Raw genomic sequence first — 23,379 nt, 5'->3', positions numbered from 1 at the left:
GCTGTCAGAAGTATCTTCCCCAATCGGAAAGGAGAGGAGAGCTCTTTTCTCGTCGTCAGTCCTTGCATGGCCATGGCAACCCTCCTCCAGCTGCTTCACCAGCAGCCCAGCCTGCCAAAAGCTATTTTACTTTCGTTTGACCGGCCTCTCCTCGTGGTGGTAGATGAGGATGATAGCACTACAGCCAGCCCAGCCCTGTGTCTGCTCATCATTCTTCACTACTCAACGCTCGTCTCCCTGTTTCGTCGCGTGAGCTCGACCGATCAGTTCCGCCGCTCGATCCCCACCGGAGCTGCCCTCCACCGGTGAGCATCTGCTCTCCAATGTCATTCTATTTAAACCCCTTTTTTTTTGTTTTTGAGTTTGAGCCCACACTAATCTCCTCCTTACGGTTGGTTTTGTTTCTTGCCTCGTTAGTACGTTTCCCTTGTATCCATCCATCCTTGATATATAGCTAGCGATGATCATATGTTTGCATTGCATGCTCGGTCTCCGCTGAAACGAAGTTTCCAGACCGAATCATCTCCTGAGATACAGAAACAAATCTATTATATATTATATATAAATATAAAGTAATACGAAATGACCACGTTTGTTCTCGTGGGATAGAAAATTCCACAGTAATCAAGAGAAAATAAGAAAAAAAGGAGTTTTTTTAGAGAAAAAAAGAACGTGATTTTTGATAAAAATATAACTTGGATTTTTATGGAAGGATTGGATCGGACATAAAGAAAAAAAACGTGATGTTTGTGATAAAAAAGAACGTGGAGTTTCTTTTTGGTAGGATTGGATTTTTTTGATAAAAAAGAACGTGGATTTGTTTTGGAATTTGGATCGGATTGGATTTTTGAATCTAGATCGATCCAGGAGTTTTCTTAGGAGAAAAAACGTGATTTTTTTGGAATAAAAAATATGAGGGTTTTTTTAATCGACGATGCTGCCATCTGATCCATACGAGGTTATCGTGGAATATTAAACTAAAAAAATTCTCATATGCCTAAAAATATTTAATTTATTTTATAAGTGAACACCATGTTATTTGAAACATGTTATGGACAATCACAAATAATTAAATATATATGAAAAATATGTGATTGAATAAGATGGAGGAAAAAAGATATTATGCCATAAATTTTATACAATTTTGATATATTATACTATTATTCTTAGATCTGTTATGTTGTTAAGATAATATAAAAAGAGTCATTATTCTAATTTGTGTGGAGCATCAAATATAAAAGTTTGATCTAAGTTAGGCCTAGGTTTAAAACTATATCACCACTTTAATAGTTATATTTTATAATGTAATATAAAACTATATTTGATATTATATAAGAAGTTTCATAACGAAGTTCACCGGCAGTCTACGCAGGATGCTAGTTTGCATAAAAACATTAACAGTATGCCCAAATTTTATTTATAAGAAAATGCGTAAATTTCAGTAATAGGATGGAAAAAAAAACTTAATTTCCAACCCAGCCCCAAATGTTACATTTGCACTGAAATTTTAGTCCTTTATATTCTGTAAATTTTGTATGACTTCACATATAAGAAAAAAAATAGCCGATTGATAAATAGCAGTAACGTAGGTTTGTGCTTTACGTCTCTCTTTTTTTTTTTTTGCAGGTTACCATAATGGCCAATCATAGGACATGTTACTGGTGCAGAGCCATGTTCGATGCTTGTAAATACTCTGTGGCACGCTTGGACTGTGGACAGGGGTTCTGTGGCAATGGCTTTATTGTGTTCGCCGGTAACAACACATGTCTCATGCTGACGTGTGCACATGCTGTGAAGAAGGAGGAGAGCAATGGTAGTACTGTTGTTTCCAATGTGAGCGTGAGCTTTTGTAATGGTAAAACGTTCAATGCTCGAGTCGATTATGTCGACGAACATAGAGATCTAGCGTTACTCAGAGCCGATAATGTTGATGATGCCTCTCTTAGTCCTTTGCGATTCTGGGAGGATGGAGATGTTGTTACGGGGACTGATGTTATTTTACTCTCCTTTTTCACAATGAATGGTATGGTTCTTGTAGAACCAGGAACATTTCCCGGCAAGATATTGTAAGTATCCTCTTAGAGTGACTACGTTTTACGCATCTCCTTTTCTATTCATGTATTGACTCACTAATTATGTTCCTATTTATTGCAGGTCTGAACCAGTTGTGTTTCGAAAAGAAACAGGTAAAGTTGAAGAAATTAGATTAGACTATATATCCATGAATGGCACATCAGGTGCACCTGTTCTCTTACCGAGAGTAAACAAGGTGGTGGGAGTGAACGATGGAGCTTTTGGTACAACCAAGACTGCTAGTACTGTTCGAATGATAGAGGAAGCTTTAAGACAGTGGCTTCAAACTGAAGATGTAAATTAAAGTTCCAAATAAAAAAGTAATTCAAAGATTATACCTTTTTATTCAGCTTGCACACTAAATCATTTTTTTTTATTGCTGTTAGGAAACCATAACAATCTCAGGCATGCTAGAGATGATCGCTGGACAATGAAGTACCAGGTATAATCTTCAACTTGAATAGGTAATGTTTTTCTCCGTTGAAATTTTCAATTTCAACACAACAATTTCCGTCGCAATAGGTGGCTTCTACGTAAAGAGTAAGTTTTTTTTTAGAGGTAATGACAGGAGCTTTGCCCTATTCATTAAAAAAGAGATATGTTTAACTATAAGACCAGTGAGGACTGTAAACTCCCGACTTGTTGAGTACATCAGAAATGCAAGGGTAAATACGTGCAACAATACAGTTATGAGCTTCTAGCTAGACAAGTACATATCACCTAGGAACCATTAATCCTCAATAGTGGGAAAGTAATAGGTTGTAACAAACACTCTGCCAAATTAATATTTCCCCCTCCCGTTCTCCAATATCTTCCAGCGTCACTTTTTTTTATTCACTTACCTCTAAACATGAAGTAATCCTGCTAGGCTGCGTTCGTTGTTGGTGTTGTTAACCGGCGAGAAAAACGCGGTAATAGACTAGTACATGATTAATTAATTATTAATTATAGAAAATAAAAAATATATTAATTTGAATTTTTAAATCAACTTTTCTGTAGAAAATTTTCATAAAAAATAACACCATTTCGAAAAACGTGCGTGCGAAAAACGAAGGAATATTAGTTTAGTTACCGGGAAACGAACACGGTCCTAGTATTGTCTATTGTGTCTAAGCCTGCTAATGGACTTCAATACATCGAAATCCACCTCTTCACCAAATAGTCCATCGAACCAACCCACGTCAATTATTCTTCATTAGGATCCAATCCAAACCAATCAACTTGGACTCTAGTCATTTAGTATGTACAAACTCGAACTTAAAATTTTTAAACTCGTGTTCACACAATAAAAATTATTAAATTTGACTGAAATTTGATGTGGTGATTTATTATGTATAAGAGCAACTTTGTGTAAGTTTTGATCAATTTATACATGTGGGTCTCACATTATCCCTTCTTTTACCCATTGATTACCCAGTTAAAAGAATCAATTTGCCCTCCACATGCCAAATCCATTTGGAAACCAAAATCATCTAACCAAATTCGGTCCATAGCAATCCATTTATCCTATAACTCAATCCAATCCAAACTATTTTAAATAGCAGCCCATTTGCATCCAACTAAATATAATCCAAATTAGAAGCTAGTACATTTAGGCTGCGTTCGGCCAAGGAGTCTAAGTTAACTTATGTGTGTCACGGAAAACATAGTGATAGATTAGTACATAATTAATTAATTATAAATTATTAAAAAATATAAAATAGATTAATATGATTTTTTAAAACAACTTTCCTATAGAAATTTTTTGTAAAAAATATACCGTTTAGTAGTTCGGGAAACGTGCGCGTGAAAAACGAGACGGATAAGTTAACTTATAGGGGCAAGAACGCAGCCTTAATCCATTCCCAATCTAGCACATTAGCAACCTAATTGTGTCTTGCGTAGAAGGGTCAATATTTAGTCAATAGTCCGTATTTATCTCTAATCACCACCCCTCGATTCCCTCAACATCAACAAAATTGTGTACATGACATTTCATGAGCCTACTAATTACTTCTGTGCATGCCAAATTAGGTGTGAGTATGTGCGGTGCCTCCCATAAGGCTGTGTGCCTGTGTTTTCAGAAAATAACATTTTGAGGTACCTCCCGATTAACTAAATCTAGTCATTCGTTCAACAAGAGATTACATGGTCAATATGAGTATATATTATACCATATTCAATCTCTTTTTGAAGGATGCGGCCAAACAGCCGGTGATTACATATGGGTTAAGACCTAGGAGGAAAAGAGAAAGGAAGCAGGGGCTGTTGAAACCGGGGGGCGAGAAGAGAACCTCCGGTCCTGCGCCTATTCGTGCCGGGCGTAAGATCAATGGTTAATTCTCGCTTAGATGTTTAGCTCCATGGATTGACCCAGTGTTTATCTCTTCCTTGATCTTATTCACATTTTGATGAACCTAGAGTTCTTCTCATCGAAAACCCTTCTATTTCTCTCCATCCAAAGTTCCCAGGTGATAAGAATCTGAACCGACTGCATCCCCTTAGATTGCTCTTTGGATTGTCGCAAGGCACACTTACCAGTCTTGAAGATTGTCAGCTGTTTGTATATCTTCAGCAACCTGGATATAACCTATTTTTGGCGCTATGGCCACCCAAATTTGGTATGTAATCGGGCATTCTTTGAATAGATGCTGCACCGTTTCTAGATTCCTATAGCAAAACTGACAAAAAAGAGTTGTTCGGCCATTCCCTTCGTTACATCCTGTCGGCCATCCAAATTTTGTTCTGAAGCAGCAGCCATGTGAAAAATTTGCATCTGGAGGGTGACCGTGTTTTCCAAGTTCGTTTGATCGCCCCTGGCGCTTGAGGGGCCGTAAATTGTTGTTCGTATGCTAACCTTGCAGTGTAAGTGCCTATCCAGCTATCCTGGGCCACTTGCAGGAAATGGTGTCGTCAACCCCGTCCGTCAGATTGACAGGATTTTCGGCTAATTTTAACCAAACATTCATGAATCCCTTGACCAGTTTCTGCATCGAGTTGTGTCTAATGTCCTCAATCTAGCTGCCATTTGCCAGCGCGCCGTGCAGTGTACGGCTCTTGTTTTGGGAATGCTTGAAGAGGTTGCTCCCCTAGCCAGGCGGAATGCCCATTTCCTAGCACCACCCTTGTTGCCTTTGCGAACAGGTTTTTGTCACTCATCACAGGGTTTTCCTAATTTTGTGCATGGCTTATGTATGTGGCTCTACCCATTGAAGCCAAAGCCACCGTAGTCGAGCGACCGGGAAAAGATATGCAGGTTCAGAATACCCAGCCCCCCTAAGCCTTTTGACGAGCAGACTTTTAAGACCCGTTTAGTCTCCAAAAATTTTTTTTAGGGAGGGGTCACATCGACGCGTACGATCGTACATTTAAATTATTAAACATAGTTTAATTATAAAATAAATTTTAGATTTCATCTAGAAATCGCGAGACGAATCTTTTTAGTCTAATTAATCCATCATTAGCATATGTTGGTTACTGTAGCATTTATGACTAATCATGTACTAATTAGGCTCAAAAGATTCGTCTCACGATTTCTCTCATAACTATATAATTAGTTTTAATTTTTATCAATATTTAATGCTTTATTTAGATGTTCAAATATTCGATATGATATTTTTCGGAAATAATTTTGGGAACTAAACAGGGGCTTAGCCAATTCACTTTGCATTTACCGCATGTTAGAGCATCCCCAACAGCTCATTCATCCCATTCTCCATCCTAGAAATAGAGAATGAAGAATAAAAGTAAGCTCCAGCAGAACATCTATCTAATCATCTATTTTTGGATATCATTCATATTAGGAGAGAGAACATCTATATTTAGATGTTCTCTCTCCAATCCTTCAAATAGATATAGAGGATGTCATATATAGATGATCTGCTGGAGTAAAAAAGATATGAAGGATAAAAATGTTTTAGATGATCATCCAAATAAAAATATGGATGATCAAATTTAGATGAGCTGTTGGGGATGCTCTTAGGTTTCGGTCCCCTTCCCATTGGAATCTTCTCCCGGCTTTGTCCATGTCCGTAAGGAAGCTCTTTGGTGGTTTCATATACGTAGTAGTACGGAAACTTTTCACATATGCTGTTTTTCAAAAAGATACTTCAATCATTTACTAGTATTCTTCTGATCGAATATATCCCTAATGTTTATTTATACTTCTTGTTTGTTGAAACAGGATTGATGGACAATGATTCGGTTGGAAGTACGATGCAAGTGTTGTTGAAAATATAAAGGCATGCTTTCACTGAAATGATCCATATGTCTAATGCATTTTAGAACGCTATGTTTCAATCGTATGTGTTCGAAGACCTGGCTTTCCATCGTATGTGCGCTAACACTTGGATTTACATGTACCGTTCATCTTTTTGTTTAGACCAACTGTGTTCATCTTAATGCTACATGCTGTGTGCTGGAGAAAACTTGATCATGCATGAACTTTGTTGGTGACCAAATCATTGCGTATCCAGTTACTCCTGCTTGCGAAACTCTGATTGGTGCCAAAGTAAATTTTTTATTTGAGTGGATTGCATCTGAGGCCACCTTTCTCATATAATTTAACTAGCAGCATGGCCCGCACAATTGTGCGGCTACAACCTAAATTTATAATATGATGCAAAATTATTTTTATTTATTTTAAATGGTTATCTTAAACTCTTCAATTTTTTTAAAAAAACTATTATAGTCATATTTTTATTCAATTTCTTTCTATGTTTTTACATAACCTTTTTTATAGATTTGTAGGAAGAAAATTACATTTTGTGTATATATTCTTAGATCAATCTATACCATTATAATCTAGATCTATCACGATTTCACTTTCAAAATATTTTTCTTTTTTTCCGATTAATACGGTAGTTTCTATGCTAATAGAGTGAATATGATGCTTTCTTTCAAAATTATATATTTATAATAAATCTTAGAAACCTTGTCGGATTTCCCATCCAGTGAATCGAGTAATAATGAGAAAGGTGTTTGTTAAATAATAAATCTAATCTTCGTCTAAACATATGCATGTACAAAGAAAATACGACATAGCATACTAAAACCTCTGGCAAAAAAGAAGAAAGGAAAGAATGAATTGTCATGTTGCTTTGCCAGTTCTAACATGCAAACTCTGCTTGTTTTTTTTATTCACTGATTTTATTGTTGCTAGATGTTGATTGCTTCGTTTAATGGCAGTTGTATTGTAGCGATAAGCTGATTGCTTCTTTGGTGCTCGGTATTTCTCCAAAGATATTAAATGTAACTCACAATATGAATCCGACACAAATTCATATCAGGAAATATTTTGACTGCCATGACATGGACAAATACTATTTCTAGTATCCTATAATTAGGTACTACTGTAAGCTAGCTTACTTTTCAAAAAGATCACGGTGTCAAAGATGGAATATGCTAGCTATTCAGCATGAAGTTTCCACTTTTTATTTGATTTCTAATAGTAATTCTGCCGTATGCGAGGCACGGATGGCCATGCTACATGCCAGATTCTGAATGGTTAAAAGGTTTCATCCTAGAGTCCGCCAGTATGGCATGTATGACCATTAGTTTTTTTAAGGGTTAATTACATCCGTGCCATTACAATTATGCACGATTAGAAAAAATACCATTACAATTTCATGAATCGTATATATGCCATTATAATTTATCCAAAATAAGTTGGATGTCACTGTCTACGCAACTACTCGGTTTTGACATACCGTATATTTGTATGGACATAATAGCCCTCGGCTGAATCGGTTGCGTGGTTGCGTTGTCAGCCGACGCCACGTTCGCCGATCACGCGCGCACCACCGCCGGCGAGACCATCATGTACGGCTACCGCGGCATCTTGCACACGCCTGTACGATTGGTTCCTTGAGCAAATCCTACGGGAACACGAGGTGGCCAAAGCAGCCATCGACGACGACAGCCAGTCTGCGGCGGCGTGTGAAATTGGTCGACGTGCTGCTCCGTCTATCCGCCGAGGAGGGCGTCGCAGACTCGGAGTCAAGGCTCACACGCGACGACATCAAGGCTTTCATCCAGGACATCATCGCTGGCAGCAAGGAGAGCTCCGCGGTGACCATGGAGTTGGCGATGGCAGAGCTCCTCCGCCAGTCCGACGCCATCACCGCCGCCACTGACGAGTTCGACCACGTAGTCGGCCGAACGCGCTGGGTGACGGAGCGTGACCTCGCCGACCTCCCCTACATCGATGCCGTCGTGAAGGAGACGATGCGGCTGCACCCGGTGGCCCCCTCCTCGTCCCGCACCACGCCAGGGAGAGCTAGGTGGTGTCCAGCTACAACGTCCTCGCCGGCACCGCTCGTCGTTGTTGACCCTAGAGCCACCGTGCCGGATGGCTTGGTCCTCCGCCGTCGCAGCCTCTGAGCTCTTCAACGGGGAAAGGGAATTTTTTTGGTGGCCTAGCACACCCTACCACCTCTGCAAAAGTCCATATGGTTAATGCTCGGGGGTATTTTCGACAATAGAAAAAATTGACAGTAAAAAATGGTCAACACAGCCGATTTCAGCGTAGACAGTGGTATCCAACTCATTTCGAACGAATTATAATGGCATATATGCGATTCATGAAGTTGTAATGATATTTTTCTAATCGTGCATAATTACAGTGGCACGGATGCAATTAACCCTTTTTTTTAATCGATTGCCTTACGCTCGGTGGAGTCCAAGATGGCCTGTATGACTGGTTCTTTCTTTTTATCCGTTGACTTGCGCAGATTGCGTGGCTAAATTATATTTATATATAGTCTTTTATCTATTTTTAAAATTGTTAATTATTATTTATTTTCTAAATTATATTTTTGAATGTAACATCATTTACCGGTATTGTAAACTGTACTTGTGCATAAAATCTTTTCTACATAATATTTAATTAGTAATTCAAATTTAGATACTTCTAAATTGTATTTATGTGTTGATTCTTTCTCCTAATTTTACTTATTTTTAACCGTAATTTTAGATGTTTCCAAATTTTATTTATAGATGGACTCTTCCCTCAAAATCAATTATTTTAAAAATTCTAGTTCAAAATTTGGATTTTTCTAAATTATTTACACATGGAATCTTTTTATTATCTTGCTTTATTTATAATTCTGAAATTGTATTTATAGATGCCTCAATATCAATTATTTTAAAAGTTTTAATCCAAAACTAAGATTTTTCTAAACTGTATTTACACATGGACACTTTTTATTGTTTTTCATTTCTAAAATAATATTTCTAATCGGATTCTTCCTTCTGTCCGATTGACTCAAATTTACTACGTAAAACAAATCATAAAACAACGTGATGTTTATTTCGTCGTTGCTATGGCGTGGAGCCCTGTATGGCTGGCACTTTTTTTATCAACTGCCTTTCGATTGGTAAAGTCGAAAAACATAAAACCATACTAATTGGAAATATTGCTTTATTTGTTTATTTTTACAACTCTTAACATAAAATTTTCTATAAAATATGAGATAACCATGATCCAAAGGCATATTTTTTCCTTTTTCTGTGATTAACGTGATGATGCGTCAGGACGTGATGTTTATTTCTCAGATTAGTATGGCGTGTACTCCCTCTGTCTAAAAAACCAATTCTTTCATTTTCTTGTATAACGTTTGACCATCCGTCTTATTTGAAAAATTTTTAAGAAATTAAAAAAAATTAGTCACACGTAAATTACTATTTATGATTTATCATCTGATAAAAATAAAAATGTTAATTGTAAAAAAGTTGAATAAGATGAAGAGTCAAATATTATAGGTAAAAATTGAAAGATTAGTTTATTTTAGGACGGAGGGAGTACCTGTATGGCTAGTACTTTTTTCTATCTGCTGCCTTCCGATTGGAAATAATTCTGTACCTATATCTGCTATTTGATCTTGACCATTAAAATATGAGATCATCGTGATCTAACGGTGTAGATTTTTCTATTTTTCTGTAATTAATGTGGGGATTTGTAGACTTCAGAGTGAATGTGGAGCTTTTTTTTCGGGCTGTATTTATATTATAATCGATCGTTTTTGCAAGAACTAGCTAGCTGTAAACCAAACTCACTTTCGACTAAATGTTTCAGATCGGACTTTATTCTTCTTCCCATACGTCTAGCTTGGATCCCTTTCAGATCTTCTCCGGCCAAGCTCGAGTTCGAGAGCAGAAGACCTGTCAAAAGCTCGAGCACGGGCGGCACATGTGGAGGTTGAGCATGAGCAGTTGAGCACAGGATTCATCTCCTTGGGAGCGGATTTTAAAATATCGAGTGGACACCATATCTATTACATTTTATCTAAATAATTATAAAAAAATTTAATTTTTTATTAAGATAGTTTAATATGAAATATACCACTTCACAAATATTCAAGTTTAAATATAGATTCTATAGTTTTTGTTATAAATTAAACTCTAAACGGTATATGTATACTCACAGCTATTTTTGTTATGGATTATAAATTTATATTTGACCTTGCATATATTTGGAGTTATATATTTAGTATTGATCTATTTTCATAATTTTTTAAATTTTTTTGATAATTATTTAGATAATATGCAATAGGTAAAGGATATCCCCTTAATAGTTCAAAATATTTTCCCTGTCTGCTTCCAAACTCCTCCTCACTGATCAAGCAATTCTACCAGTAAAGTTATTAAATGGTAGTTTGCAATTACAATCATGGACTAGCTAAGGGTTATTGCTGCTGGTAGCAAACTAGCAGCTAGGCAACTAGCATGTGAAGAAGCTAGATTTGCCGTTGGCAGAGACACCTACCTCCTGCCAGTCGATGTACTAACGATAAGGATGACCCAGAATTTTTTTTATTTTTTAAATCTTTTGAATAAATAATTTTATTACTAAACCTCTGGAAAAAACATTTTCACTGCATGAACTTTTTGGCTACGCCATCAATATTAACGTGGCGAAACAGCTTGCTACACCATTGTCGATGGGGTGACAACATTGTCTTGTCACACCATGCCTTATCTTGCCACGCCACTAGCACTTAGCACTGGCATGACCAAAAAATTCAGTTTTAAAAAAAATTTATCTAGTGATTTAATAATAAAATTACTTGCTAAAAAGATTTATTTAATAAAAAAAATTCGATGAGCCAACATGCAGCAGACGGCCTAATGCTCGATTCTCCGGTATTGCCGCTTGGCCTCCGCACTGGAGCTTCCCATAATCACTGCGCCACGCTCGAGCACCGTCTCCGCATGTGCCACCCCTGCCCTCTGCGCTTGATGATGTGATTGTTACACCATCTTGGAGAGATATTTAAAATTGATTTCTAAAACTAAATTTTAAGAATTAAGATGAATAATTAAGATGAATAATGTATCTCTAAAAGATTATCAAATTTTCTTAGAGACGCTCTTAGGAACCCCTTAACTAAAATCATTCAACACACGAACTTTGTGGCACCAAAACAACTGCCCTTTTCTCACTTTATTAACTCAAATTAATTACGTGGGTATTTATAACAACAAAACAATCAGTCAAGAGCTAACCTCATGTTCCACAAACCACAAACTCAACTCCTGGACTCATGCATACACAGACACATCCACAGAACTTAGTCTACAATTATTGCAAACTAATCACCTACTGCTGTGGACGTGCGCACCTCCGCCACACTCCGGCCCCATCTCCATCCACAAGTGGGCCCTCCGCCACCGGCCCCGTCTCCCATCCGTCTCCGCTGGATCGGCCTCCATCCCTAATCCCCATTTAGCGCTGTACCCTTCGAACACTAAATTAAAGTAACGCCACAATAATTTTTAGGCATATTGCCCTTCTACTATACTATTATATGATTTAATCACCACACTATCAACATATCTCAGCCATTGGATTAGCCTTAATGGATAGCTTACATGTACCGGAGGGTACCTTAAAAAAATCCAAAATTTAGAGTTGATTTTAGGGTTTTTCATCGAAGTTTATTTTTCAGTTTTGTCTTTTAGATCACTAAGAATGCATATATAAAAATTTTATTTACAAATTATTTTTCTTTTATAAATATGTTGATGAGCACGTCACTCCTTCGGATATATACGACAATCCTCCATTGATAATTAAGGTCACCGATAATTGAATTTACATGCTAGATTCTTAAAAGGTCACATCATCATAAAATTACAGTCTCATCACGTGTACATGGATTTCAGTCCATTAGATCTACTCATCTTCTTTAGCCTAAAAGTTCACCATGGAGACAAAACCATAGATTTGATTCCAATCCATCCACAATTTCATCGATAGAGATGCCAACAGTTAGATTTAATACTTATATTGTTAGATACATACCTTCTATTTAAATCTAACTTCAGTTATCACTACATTTCTACTATTTGATGTGATTAATAAAATAATGCACCTTATGTATTTACATATTACTCTGAAATTATATCTTTATTTTGTCTTTTATACATCCTTCATTTCATATGATATGTATTTGTTCATTATGCTTGCAATCCATTACAAATTCAAATTCTTAACCGATGTTATGGTTCTCATTACAAATCTAAAACTACATGCATGCGAATCATTCATACTAATATTCAAATTTTTAAAATTTCTAATATGCCCGCAACAACATACGGGGTATCAACTAGTGATTATATTATGGTTAGTAACAATGGAGAGTACAACGAGATACTTAGCGAAAGACTTAGAGGTATGGTTGTTAAAATTTGAAAACAAACATATATGTGGTAGAGCTTATTTTTTAAGTGAACTTTGGTGCAAGAAATATATGAAAAGAACTCAGATTTGGACGCAATTTAAAAAATAAGGGCCCAAGCAGGAAGAGCAGGTACAATAGCAGACTATAAACCAGCTATAAGCATATTTTAAGGTGATAAGAGAGCAGAGAGAAGAGCAGCTGGTTACAGGTTTATAGCCAGCTATAGCGCGAATAATAGCCCGCCGCTACTGTACCTGCTCCAAGTCCCCTCCTCCCCCACGGTAATCATGGCGTTCTGCCCACAAAACGAGAGGGGACTAGGGGAGAGGCAACCAAACATATGAGGTGATTGTTTGACTTCGTGTGAAAAGCCAAATAATATACCTGTAAACTAAAAATAATTTATGAATAATAATTTTATATATGTATTTTCGTGACATAAAAATTAAGGTTGAAAAATAAACTCAGTAAAAAACCCAAAAATTAAACTCAAAATTTAATGTTAAAACTTCAAAGTTATAAACCATTACTCCCTCCTCCCATAATAAATATATTTTTAACTGTTTATGTTGAACATTTGACTGTCCGACTTATTTTTTTAAAAAATATGATTAGTATTTTTTCGAAGAAACATGAATATGTGACTATTACTTTTAAATTTTTAAATAAAATAAATACGTCCAATGTTAGACCTGAAAATTCAAAAAACAGTTATATTGGGACGGCGGTACTACTTCATGCATGTTTTTATATAACATCGTTGACTTTCGATCATTTATCTTATTTTTTCAAAAATTTTATTTGAGTATACAAAACTACAAGTCGTAGTTAAAGTTTCTATAATATCAAATCAAATTATCATAAAATAATTAACAATTATATAATTTTTTAAAATAAAATAAACAGTAAAAAATTAATAAAAATCAACTACGCCTATAAAAGACACGGGAAGATCAACCATTTACACGTCCGTTTTCTCCGTCCCACAAGGAGGCGGCGGCGGAGGCGGCGGACAGCGTGGGAGCAGTGGGCAAAGGCGACGGACGGCCGGGGGAAGCAGGCGGCATCGCACGGAAGGTATGCCTCCAAACCCTAGAAATTATTCCATGCGTTTGCTCGACAAGTTGCTCCTCCTCCCAGATATCCCGATGTTCCTTCCCCTTCTGCATCAATCGTGAGAGATGTGATCCGGATCGTTCCAGGGGGTGCGGCGTTCGAATAGATTTTGTTTTGATTTTTTTTTTGTTTCCGTGGCTCTAGCGTGCTTGCTATGTTCTGCAATTATGCATTGCAACTTCAAAAATTATACCTTGCACAATTGCAAACACACGTGCCAAAATATTATTATTTCCGAACTGTCATTCAAGGTCCAGATTCAAGAGATGACGGCAACCTATGTTTAAACCACAGAAACATTTTTTAGATAACGGATTAGCCGTCCTCTACACCAACAAAGGGTGTACTCAGCCATTATTAAACCACAGAGACATGTACAGAGTAGTGTGTTTCCAGTAGCTTTGTGGTATGTTTTCTCTTTTAACTGGCTCTAGATTTCTTGCTAAGTTCTGAAATTATGCATTGCATCTTACCAAAATAGTAAAGGAAATTAATTAGGAAGAACCAACTAGTTAGCAGTGAAGAGTGAACCATTAAATGATGTGTCATTCTGTTGTGCATTGTTTATTTGCTGGCTTGTAAAAGAGAATTTCCTGGTTGGTAGAGTCATCTTAATTTAACTATGTATATGGAACAATATAAAGCGCAATTATCAGAGATATCTTTTTGCATATTGTAGACTAGTAATTCTGTGAATAGCACAAGGAAATATTATTATTAGTTACCTATAAAGGATGTGCAGCTTTGTTCTTGTCTAACAGTGAGCCCCAAACTCTTGGACGTGAATTCTTATTAGTTTTTCTGACCCAAGACAAGATTGGCATGAGTGGATGGACGGCAGGCTTTGTTGATTGGAATGATCACAGCACTAGGTTAGTGTGTCAGACTTTTGCTGATCAAGATTAGAACATATTGCGAAGAAAAGGTATAAAGAGTAGAACCTGTCCCCAGCCCTGTTCACCAGATTCAACCCTATCATTATATCTGGAATCTGGATGTTCCACCAGTGGCACCTTCCCATGCCCTCACTGTCATGTGCCTTCATCTGCTCACGTTGAACTGTTCGAGACCAATATACCTTGTAAACACGTAGGTTTCGTTTATGATCTAATCTCAGTTACAAGTTCTTAGACTGAGCTCGCAATTCTTCTTCTGGTGTGCTAATATATCGATTGATTCTTGCTCCTGGGCTTTTCTCTTTGTGGGTAACTTCATCTATATTTCTTTGGTGCCCTGGAATGTGTTCTTCAAAGAAAAAAAAATCAACTTGGGGGAAGAAAAGCACAAATTTGATGACTTAAAGTAATGCCATTCAGGGATAGTCTACTTAGTTGATATAAAGCAAGGCAAAGTAAATGAATGAACAAATATATTTATTTTTTCTTTGTCTTAGAACTTAGCTAGTGGTTCCTTGGAATTGCGCTTCTGTTGAATATGGACTGGTGCGTGTAGTGCCTTCCATCTCTCTCAGGCAGACTTGTTATGATGAAGATCGAAGTTGTTTCTTTCTTTTTTGTTTTGTCACCTCACACCTTCAATTCCGTGAATGTTTTGACATTTTGGGTTAGTTTGTTGGAGCTTCAACGTTTGCCAAGTTCACAGGTTATTTTTTGTTTCATTTAAGTGGTTAACTGTTCTTCACATCTGTTCTTGCCTAGTTACCTTTGGGCTTCTCCGTAATGATGTTCTGCTTTTCATAACTATGTTGAAAAGACTCCTAAACATATCTAGGAATAAGTTTACCGATTTGCTGAGTTGCTTATGCAATGCTTTTACAATCATAATTGACTGCTAATGGTAACTCACTGTTACAATTTTATTCTCTGTGGTTCAGGGTTGAAAAGATGACAGGTAATCTAAGAGGTGATTGCTCAACAAGGTCAAAGAAAAGGAAGAAGGCTTGCAAAAATAGTGGAAACACAAGTGAGTAATTGGTTTAAATTTTAACTGGTTGTCCCATTCCTGAACATACTTACACATCTTTGTTAAAACAATCACAATAATGTTATGCAATGTTTCCTTATCTAGGAAAATTGCACGTGGATAAATTTTTTGAAGAGGGGTTTGGCAACTTAAGGAGTTCTGGTCAAGGAGCATGGAGTGAACTGAGTAAAGTAGCTGTGTCAAACTTATCTAAAAGTGTTGTCTCGCTGGCTTCCTTTGATGGTGATTATGCGCGTTGGTTTTTAAAGTTTGTATCAGGCCATCAATCATAATGATGGAAATAATGATTTTGTGCAGGAGCTACGATGCATTGTGCATGCACAGGCATAGTCATCAGAAATGAAAAATTTGGCATGAGTTACCTGACTTCGGCTAGCCTGATTAGATCTTTTGATGATGACAGCAAGATCATGCCATTTGTGGCTGTAAGTTCTGCTATTTTATCTCCTCCCTATCGCTTGCTTATGTTGTGATATGATTATTATTTTGTAAACATTTTTCTTGGTTTATTATTACAGATTGAAGTGCACCTTCCAAAAAATCAAGTTACCTATGGGTGGTTTACAGACTATGATTTGCAATACAATATTGTTGTTATCGAAACCACGTACTACCCTGGTCTTCAAGCTATCAATTTTGAGCATCAGCTGCAATTTGAGTCTCACAACAAGGTAGTTGCTGTGGGCCGCTGCTTCAAGTCAGGCAAATTAATGGCCACAAGTGGGATGCTGACGGATGATCCAAGTGGAGTTTATTGCAAAGAACTCATGATCTCCTCATGTGAAATCACCATGGTGCCCTGCTGATCTCTCTTTACTTTCATGTGTCGTGGAAATGAATATGATTGAATCTGTCATTATATGCACTTAACTCTTTTGGGCATTAAAGTTGCATTTCTCTCTTATAATTCTTGTCTAGTATTCCTTTTTCTGTGCTACGCTCATAGCATCTTCATTTTCTTTTCTAGGTTGGGGTTGGAGGGCCTCTTGTTGATTTGGATGGGAACTTTGTTGGCATGAATTTTTATTCGAAGGAAAGGACACCATTCCTTCCAATGAGTACTATTATCAAATGCCTGGAGAATTTCAAAATTCAGTATGTTTTTTTACTGCCAGCTATGTTTTCTCATTTCCCCTTGTTATGCTTCTGTTCCTATTTCACATCACTGTTTTATACTTGACATTTGGTTGCAGTGCACATGGAATAAGTTTTTTTCGGAAGAAAAAATAAATTAGGATTGCACCAAGTGTTGGCTTTTAAAATGGTCATACTGAACTATCAGCCTCACGTTTTAAATGTTGGCACAGCCACACTGATTACATTTATAAACAAATTGGCTAAGCCCATTCCACCAGCCTCATTAGTTCTGTGAAAAAAAAGGACATGCATGTTCCCTGAGAGGTAAATCATATTGATTAAACGTTGACTTTCCTATAAGTTGACTTTGCTGTAAGTTTCCTGTAAATCATATAGAGCCTTTGTTATACAAGAAAAGCTAGTAAAATATTTAACTTAGCTTCCTGATAAGAATACAATATGTTAGTTACTGGGCTACATATGTTAGAAAAGTGAGTACAACTAGCAAAGAGGTTAGTCCTAGAATACTTTTGTTTCCCTTTTTTGTGCTAACAGTGAACTAGTTCAAGGCTGAACTTCAATGCAATCGAACACCGATCTGTAATCATATGAAATGAAGTAAAGAGCAGTAGTTCATAGCCTCGTAATTATTATATAAAAAGTATATAAATTCCCTCTGGTCACAGATACTTATTGTTTTGGATATATCTTTGGCCCAACTTTTGAAACTCAAGTGTCAATAAATATTTAAGTTTTTAGGTTGGGTATGTGAAAATCATATGCACAGATTCATGTCAAAAAGTACTTTCGTACTACTGCAAATTTGTCGAGTGATAAAAATATATTACAATTACAATTGAAAATTAGTGGTCAAAGTTGTATTTTGAAGACATATATCTGTCCAAATTTCAAAACAATCCGTATTTGTGATAATAGATAATGCACGACATTTTTTTGAGCAGAAAAAAACCTTTTGAGCTACCCCAATATCCTAGCTTGTTACATTTGTTAATTTATTTGCATCAGAGAGCATCCATTGACAACAATCTGGTTCCTTCTGACATCTCTAGCTGAAGAAGTAGCAATTCCATCCATCTAGATCACATGTACTGTCAAGCATGTCTTATGGTTACAGTTGCCTTTTACTAGATTTGGAGTATCGTGGCCATTTTGACAGAAATTTACTGACCACCAGATTTTTTTGTGGTGCCTGGTAAAATACATTGTGGCAAAAGAAAAGGTTATGCCTAAGTTGAATAATGGATTCAAAGGGAAGCGAAACATAGGCACATAGTGCTCAACTGCTCTCGTAGAGGCTGTGTGCTCGCTGGGCTGTCCAGGACCGCTTTCCAAAAGGAAAATCTCTGCTTGCATGATGGGGAGACTAACCCACAACCTAGACTGCATGGAGTTGTTAGCTCTTTGCACCATGCTAACTGTATTATATGTTATCATTTGGTGGTTGATCAATCTTTCACCATTTTGTTATAAAACTTTGAATGACATCATTTGACCATATCATTGACTACAAAATGAATATAGAATGTTAATTGTCCTTATCCGTTTCACCTTTTCTGTGGTAACTAATCTTGATGAGTTTACTATGTTATACTGCAGGGGTAAGATTAAGAAACCTGGTAGCACAAGTGCAAGGAGCACAAATGAGATACCAGAATCTCCTACAAGCGATGGGTCCTTTTTGGGAGACTTGTTAGCAGGACGTTTTGACAATTGCCAGAATCGTTTTGGTGTGCAAAAACTCCTTAAGACTACTCAACTGTGACGTTGCCTGTCGAGTAGGCCATCATCATTGATTTTAAACTATTTATCATTTGTAGTTTTGTCAGCATTTGTGCATGATTGAGTTTATATTCTTTACCTGTCTGTACGAACGTACATAGATGTTCTCAATGAGAATTTAGTATTATGTCCTTTACCTGAGGATTTCAGTTTATCCAATCTGCTCATTCTCATCTTTTCTATTTTAGGTAGCTCCAGAGTGGAAGGTGAGAATAAGCAGCAGGAGTCTTCTAGTGATTCAGAAGGTGAATCAAGCTAGGTCACTTTTAATGCAATTATCTTGCAAAAGCTGTCATCATGTTTTATGTTAATTATTGATCGTTACTAACAAATGTTTATTAATCGTTTCACCTTGTTTCTCCAGAAGAACCACCCATTGAGATTAAACCTTTTGATAAAAGAAGGTCGAGTTTCTTGCCAGTTGCTGATGGTGATGGTGAGTCATTGCCTCTAAATTTGCCTACCATGGTTAACACATGATGATTAATCACTTCAGTTTGTTGCACCAGAATTTAAGAAAGCTTTAATGAGGGATCTAATTGCTCAAAGTTATCCCTTGCCAGATGTCCTTGATGGTGAGTTTGTTGCTGACAACTCCTTTGCATGACACAGTTTGACAGTAATTCCAGCACTCTAATCTGTGGTACTACTTTTCGTTAACCAGGAGGCATGCATTTGGTTAATACTTTTGAACATGAATTTGCCAATGATATCTGGAGTAAACTCACAAAAAAGGTTGCTTCAAGCATGTCCCGTATTGTTGTCTCCCTTGCTTCATTCAATGGTAATCGTATTGTTATAAACTTATAATCTCATTGCATTTTCGTTTGTTTTTTCTATTTCATCACTAACTCTGATCCATTATGATCTTTTAGGAGAAGAACGGATTTTTGCTTGCACAGGAATATTTATAGGCTGCAACGAATCCAACACAAGGATCCTGACCTCAGCAAGTTTGGTTAGAGTTTCTGATGACGAAAACAAAGTGGATGATAACTTGAAGGTTAGTACTGTATTGTACTCCTTGTGCTTATTCATTTGAGATACCGGTCAACGAATCCTCACATTACTTTTGCAGATTGTTGTACACCTTCCAAACAAACAACAAACTATAGGGACATTGCAACACTACAATCTGCATTATAATGTTGCTATTGTCAACATCAGAGGTTTCCGTTGTCTTCGTACAGAAGAATTTCATGATCCAGGGAAAATTGAGCCTGGTAAGGAGGTATTATCCATAGGACGTATCTTCAATTCAGGCAAATTAATGGCCACAGCTGGAGTATTGACCGACAAGCAAAGCAAACTTGACTGCAAGAAACTTATGGTTTCCACATGTAAAATCAGTAAGGTATACTAATCTCCGATTTGAAGTCTTGTTTTTTCCCTTGCAAAAGAAGGCTTTAATTTTCTTATATGGAAACAAGTTGTTGCATTACAATTTACAATATGAACAATTTAAATATAATACTACCAAACATTGCCATGCCTGCTTACCAAACCTAGTCAAAATTGACGTCCACACCTTAGCCAAGGTTTGAGAAATAAATGAGTGCATGGCACTGACACATGGTCTGTAGGACTTGAAAAATGGCAATGAAACGAACAACTGTGTTTGGTAATGCCAAATGGCCCCGCTTTTGCGAAACTCCATGTGTAAGGCATTCAAAACATCTTTTCATATGCGCTACTTTGTTTTTGTGCTAGGCTGGGATTGGAGGGCCCTTGATTGATTTTCATGGGACTTTCATTGGCATGAACTTCTACCGTAGGAAAAGGACTCCTTATTTACCAAGGGATACAATCATGGAATTATTGAGCTATTTTGATGGAAAAGGGTATGTCTCCTATGTCTATGTAGACCTATGTATCTTTTACAATTATGACTTTGTGTGATCATTCGTCTTTTGTAAAATCAGTAGCCAGTTTGGTTGGTTTATCTTGCACACACACCTTAAATAATTTCAGCACTGTGTAGTTTCGTACTATTTGGAGATATGATAATTTGTTTGAACCTTGAACAACTGTTGGTGCAAGATTCTGGTCCCCTTCAAAAGCTTCAAATTTTAGCTACTCTTACTTGGCTGGCTTATCCTAAAACCTCTTAGAATGGATACCAGACCACATTAGACTGCTGTATCAGCTTTAGCCTAAAGTTTAATTATTTTTGGATGCTGAATTGTTTTACATCTTCTTGAAGGGATGTCTCTGCTGAGGCTATGGACAACCAAAACAGAAACAGGTATATGTTTCTTCTATGCAGCGGCTCAATTCTATTTGCTCACATAAGTAATTCAGTGACTTGTTCAACAACAGGTGGCCTGTGCCTGAGATACGCTGGCACTATCCTTCTTTCTCCGAGCCAGAAAAGATAGAGATTCCTAGATATGAAAAATATTAATTTATCGCCATGGCTATCTAGTCTTGAACTGAACCTAAGTTGCTATCATCTTTGGAGTGGCGAGTGGCTTTCGATCTTTGACAGAAGACTATGGTTGGCTGAGTCACTTTATTACATGTTAGAATAAATTTTAGATGACTTACCCATGGAAGTGTGCAAAGATTTTGAAAATATGCCCATCTTCTTCACTCTCCTCTCCTCTCTTGTGTTCTTGCTTGGCTATGTTTTTCACTCTCAAATGGCTGCTCACTTGCTCTCTCAAAGAAGGCTAGGGTTTTCTTCCCATCTCAAAGGATGATGCAATCTCAATCATCCATTCTCACATGAATCAATTGTTCAGATTTACTGGACTATTGGGCTGTAATGAGCTAAGGAAAAGTGGTCCATACGGAAAGAATTAGCCCAACAAATATATGCTCCACACACATTCATGAAACTAAGTAAAGATAACGAAGTAGCATAATTACACGCCAGCGGCATTGAGCTTGGACGGCGTTGCGGCGGCGGCCTCAGGGGTGGGGTTGCTGGCGCGTGTGTGGGCAACTCTCGTGCGGCGGAGGCATCGACAACAACTTTTATATAGAAAATTTTCATAAATAATACACCATTTACTCGTTTGAAAAGCATGAGCGTGAAAAACGAGAGAATACATTGCTAGAAGGATGGATAGCCAAACATGTCCTAAGTGCGACGGCATTGTTTTGTTTTTTCTTCTCGCATCTGTTGTGATCTATAAAAATTATAGTTTTCGGTGAAGTACGGATGGACGTAGCGTTGCTAGCCACGTAATGAAGTACTGTTACACTGTTCATTCATATGTATACTATGAAAATTATAGTATGGATGAAGCGTTGCTAGTCACGTAACGATGTACTGTTCATTCATATGTACAGAAAACAAGCAGCTTATCTCGTAGGGATAACCATGAGCTGAAAGTTAGTTCTAGTACAGAAAATGTACGAATGGATGTACTGTTACACTGTACATTGTCTAACCCTTCAATAAAGCTAGGGTAGCATTCAGGGTCATTTAGTTTTCAATTTTTTTTCAAAAACATAACATCAAATCTTTGGACACGAAAGCTCCTTCCGACATTCAGTCAAATGTTCGACGTGACAACCAAACTTTTTCTTTTCACGAACTAAACTAGTCTTAGTCCTAAAACATAAGGTCTTCTGGTGTTTTTTACAGGGGAGAACATATATATAAAGTAAAATTAAATGATGGGACATGATTATGGTTAATTTAGATAAGAAAGTATGTAGGGAAATTTAATAAAAGATGGTTGTGATCGGTTAAAATAATACAGTAGGTCAAGCAGTAACTGTATTTTGGAGACAAATTGAACGGTAGAATTAGTTATATTTTTGACAAATGGAGCACACATACCCAACTTGAATTAGATAGGAGGAGTGATATATAAATGAAAAATACTTAGTTGTATATTTAGTGATTATTGATTTATTTAATATCATATTTATGCAACAAAATCCATGTTTGGAATATGAAAACAACGAGATTTGAACACAATAAATCTTACGAGCTAAGACGCCGTTTGAAAGTGGTTGTTGGTGCCTTATCATTTTGATGTTCGGTTGATTAACATGATAAGTGAGTATTTTAAAAAATACCCTTCACAAATAGCTTAAAACAAGTGGCTTAAGAAATACAATGCGGTGTAAGAATTTTTTTTAACGTGGAGCAAACAATCCATTTCAAAATCCTAACAAAAAGATGTTAAAAATAAAATAATACGGTCTAAGTAAACACATGAATATGCTCTTGGGAAAACAAATTGTACGCTTAAAAAGATAATAATTATTTTATAAAGATATGTTTTACAAATCCGTGTCATTTGGATGTATATTTCCTGCGGCAACACGAGGCGTTGTCAGCTTTGTATTAACAATTTTTGGTGAGGTAACATTGGCTACAGTATGTTTATTTTGTTGCCTTACCATATTGTCTTGCTAACTATTGATAGGGTTAAAAGTTGTAACAAAGTGGACATTCGCTAGTTCTTTTAGATTTTTGGTTAGCTGTCGCATGCGTGTAATTTTTTTTTTCACATATCTTGATTTTCGCCGTTAATGTTTTTCCGTAGTGATACGTACGATGCGTCGTATATTTCGTTTAATTTTTTGGTTTTCTCACACACGTCGTGTTTTTTTATTTTTTTAGTTGCCACATGTTTTTTTCTTTTTTTTCTCGCATGATTTTTTTCGACTTCGAAGAGAGGGGGCGACGAAATGTCAGAGTTGGTTGAACTAGTAAAACCTTATTTTATGTTATTATTTTAGTATT

General features: G+C 36.7%; 2 protein-coding genes across 3 annotated transcripts; both read left to right on the top strand.

Moving 5' to 3' along the window:
* The first annotated feature begins 151 nt into the window (after window positions 1-151).
* Window positions 152-6,539, top strand: LOC107304638. Of its 2 annotated transcripts, none has more exons than XM_015839584.1 (5): window positions 152-305; window positions 1,627-2,066; window positions 2,155-2,368; window positions 2,460-2,515; window positions 6,236-6,539. In XM_015839584.1, exons 2-4 carry the CDS (start codon window positions 1,636-1,638, stop codon window positions 2,505-2,507), a joined length of 693 nt encoding a protein of 230 aa, XP_015695070.1. In that variant the 5' UTR covers window positions 152-305; window positions 1,627-1,635; the 3' UTR covers window positions 2,508-2,515; window positions 6,236-6,539. The 2 variants fall into 2 exon arrangements, with proteins under 2 accessions (XP_015695070.1, XP_015695069.1); XM_015839583.1 differs by having other exon boundaries at window positions 2,460-2,537.
* Window positions 6,540-8,127: 1,588 nt separating this feature from the next.
* On the top strand, window positions 8,128-21,491 carry LOC102700360. The gene is made up of 17 exons (XM_040526341.1): window positions 8,128-8,333; window positions 13,677-13,811; window positions 15,685-15,773; window positions 15,879-16,016; window positions 16,092-16,219; window positions 16,313-16,588; window positions 16,762-16,889; window positions 18,489-18,619; window positions 18,860-18,916; window positions 19,036-19,107; window positions 19,181-19,246; window positions 19,336-19,455; window positions 19,547-19,674; window positions 19,750-20,025; window positions 20,382-20,512; window positions 20,875-20,916; window positions 20,991-21,491. The coding sequence occupies exons 1-17, from the start codon at window positions 8,128-8,130 to the stop codon at window positions 21,073-21,075; spliced, it is 2,208 nt and encodes a 735-aa protein (XP_040382275.1). The 3' UTR covers window positions 21,076-21,491.
* The last annotated feature ends 1,888 nt before the right edge of the window (window positions 21,492-23,379 follow it).

Source organism: Oryza brachyantha, chromosome 7 (genome assembly GCF_000231095.2).
Source record: "Oryza brachyantha chromosome 7, ObraRS2, whole genome shotgun sequence".
Lineage (NCBI taxonomy): Eukaryota > Viridiplantae > Streptophyta > Magnoliopsida > Poales > Poaceae > Oryza > Oryza brachyantha.
This window is presented reverse-complemented; position numbering and strand designations above follow the sequence as displayed.

Coding starts and splice junctions, on each gene's coding strand:
- LOC107304638 (XM_015839584.1), top strand. CDS start 1,636: ATGGCCAATCATAGGACATGTTACTGGTGCAGAGCCATGTTCGATGCT. Junction 2,067..2,154: donor ACATTTCCCGGCAAGATATT/GTAAGTATCCTC, acceptor TATTTATTGCAG/GTCTGAACCAGTTGTGTTTC. Junction 2,369..2,459: donor AGTGGCTTCAAACTGAAGAT/GTAAATTAAAGT, acceptor TATTGCTGTTAG/GAAACCATAACAATCTCAGG.
- LOC102700360 (XM_040526341.1), top strand. CDS start 8,128: ATGGAGTTGGCGATGGCAGAGCTCCTCCGCCAGTCCGACGCCATCACC. Junction 18,917..19,035: donor GTCTTCTAGTGATTCAGAAG/GTGAATCAAGCT, acceptor TTGTTTCTCCAG/AAGAACCACCCATTGAGATT. Junction 19,108..19,180: donor GCCAGTTGCTGATGGTGATG/GTGAGTCATTGC, acceptor TTGTTGCACCAG/AATTTAAGAAAGCTTTAATG.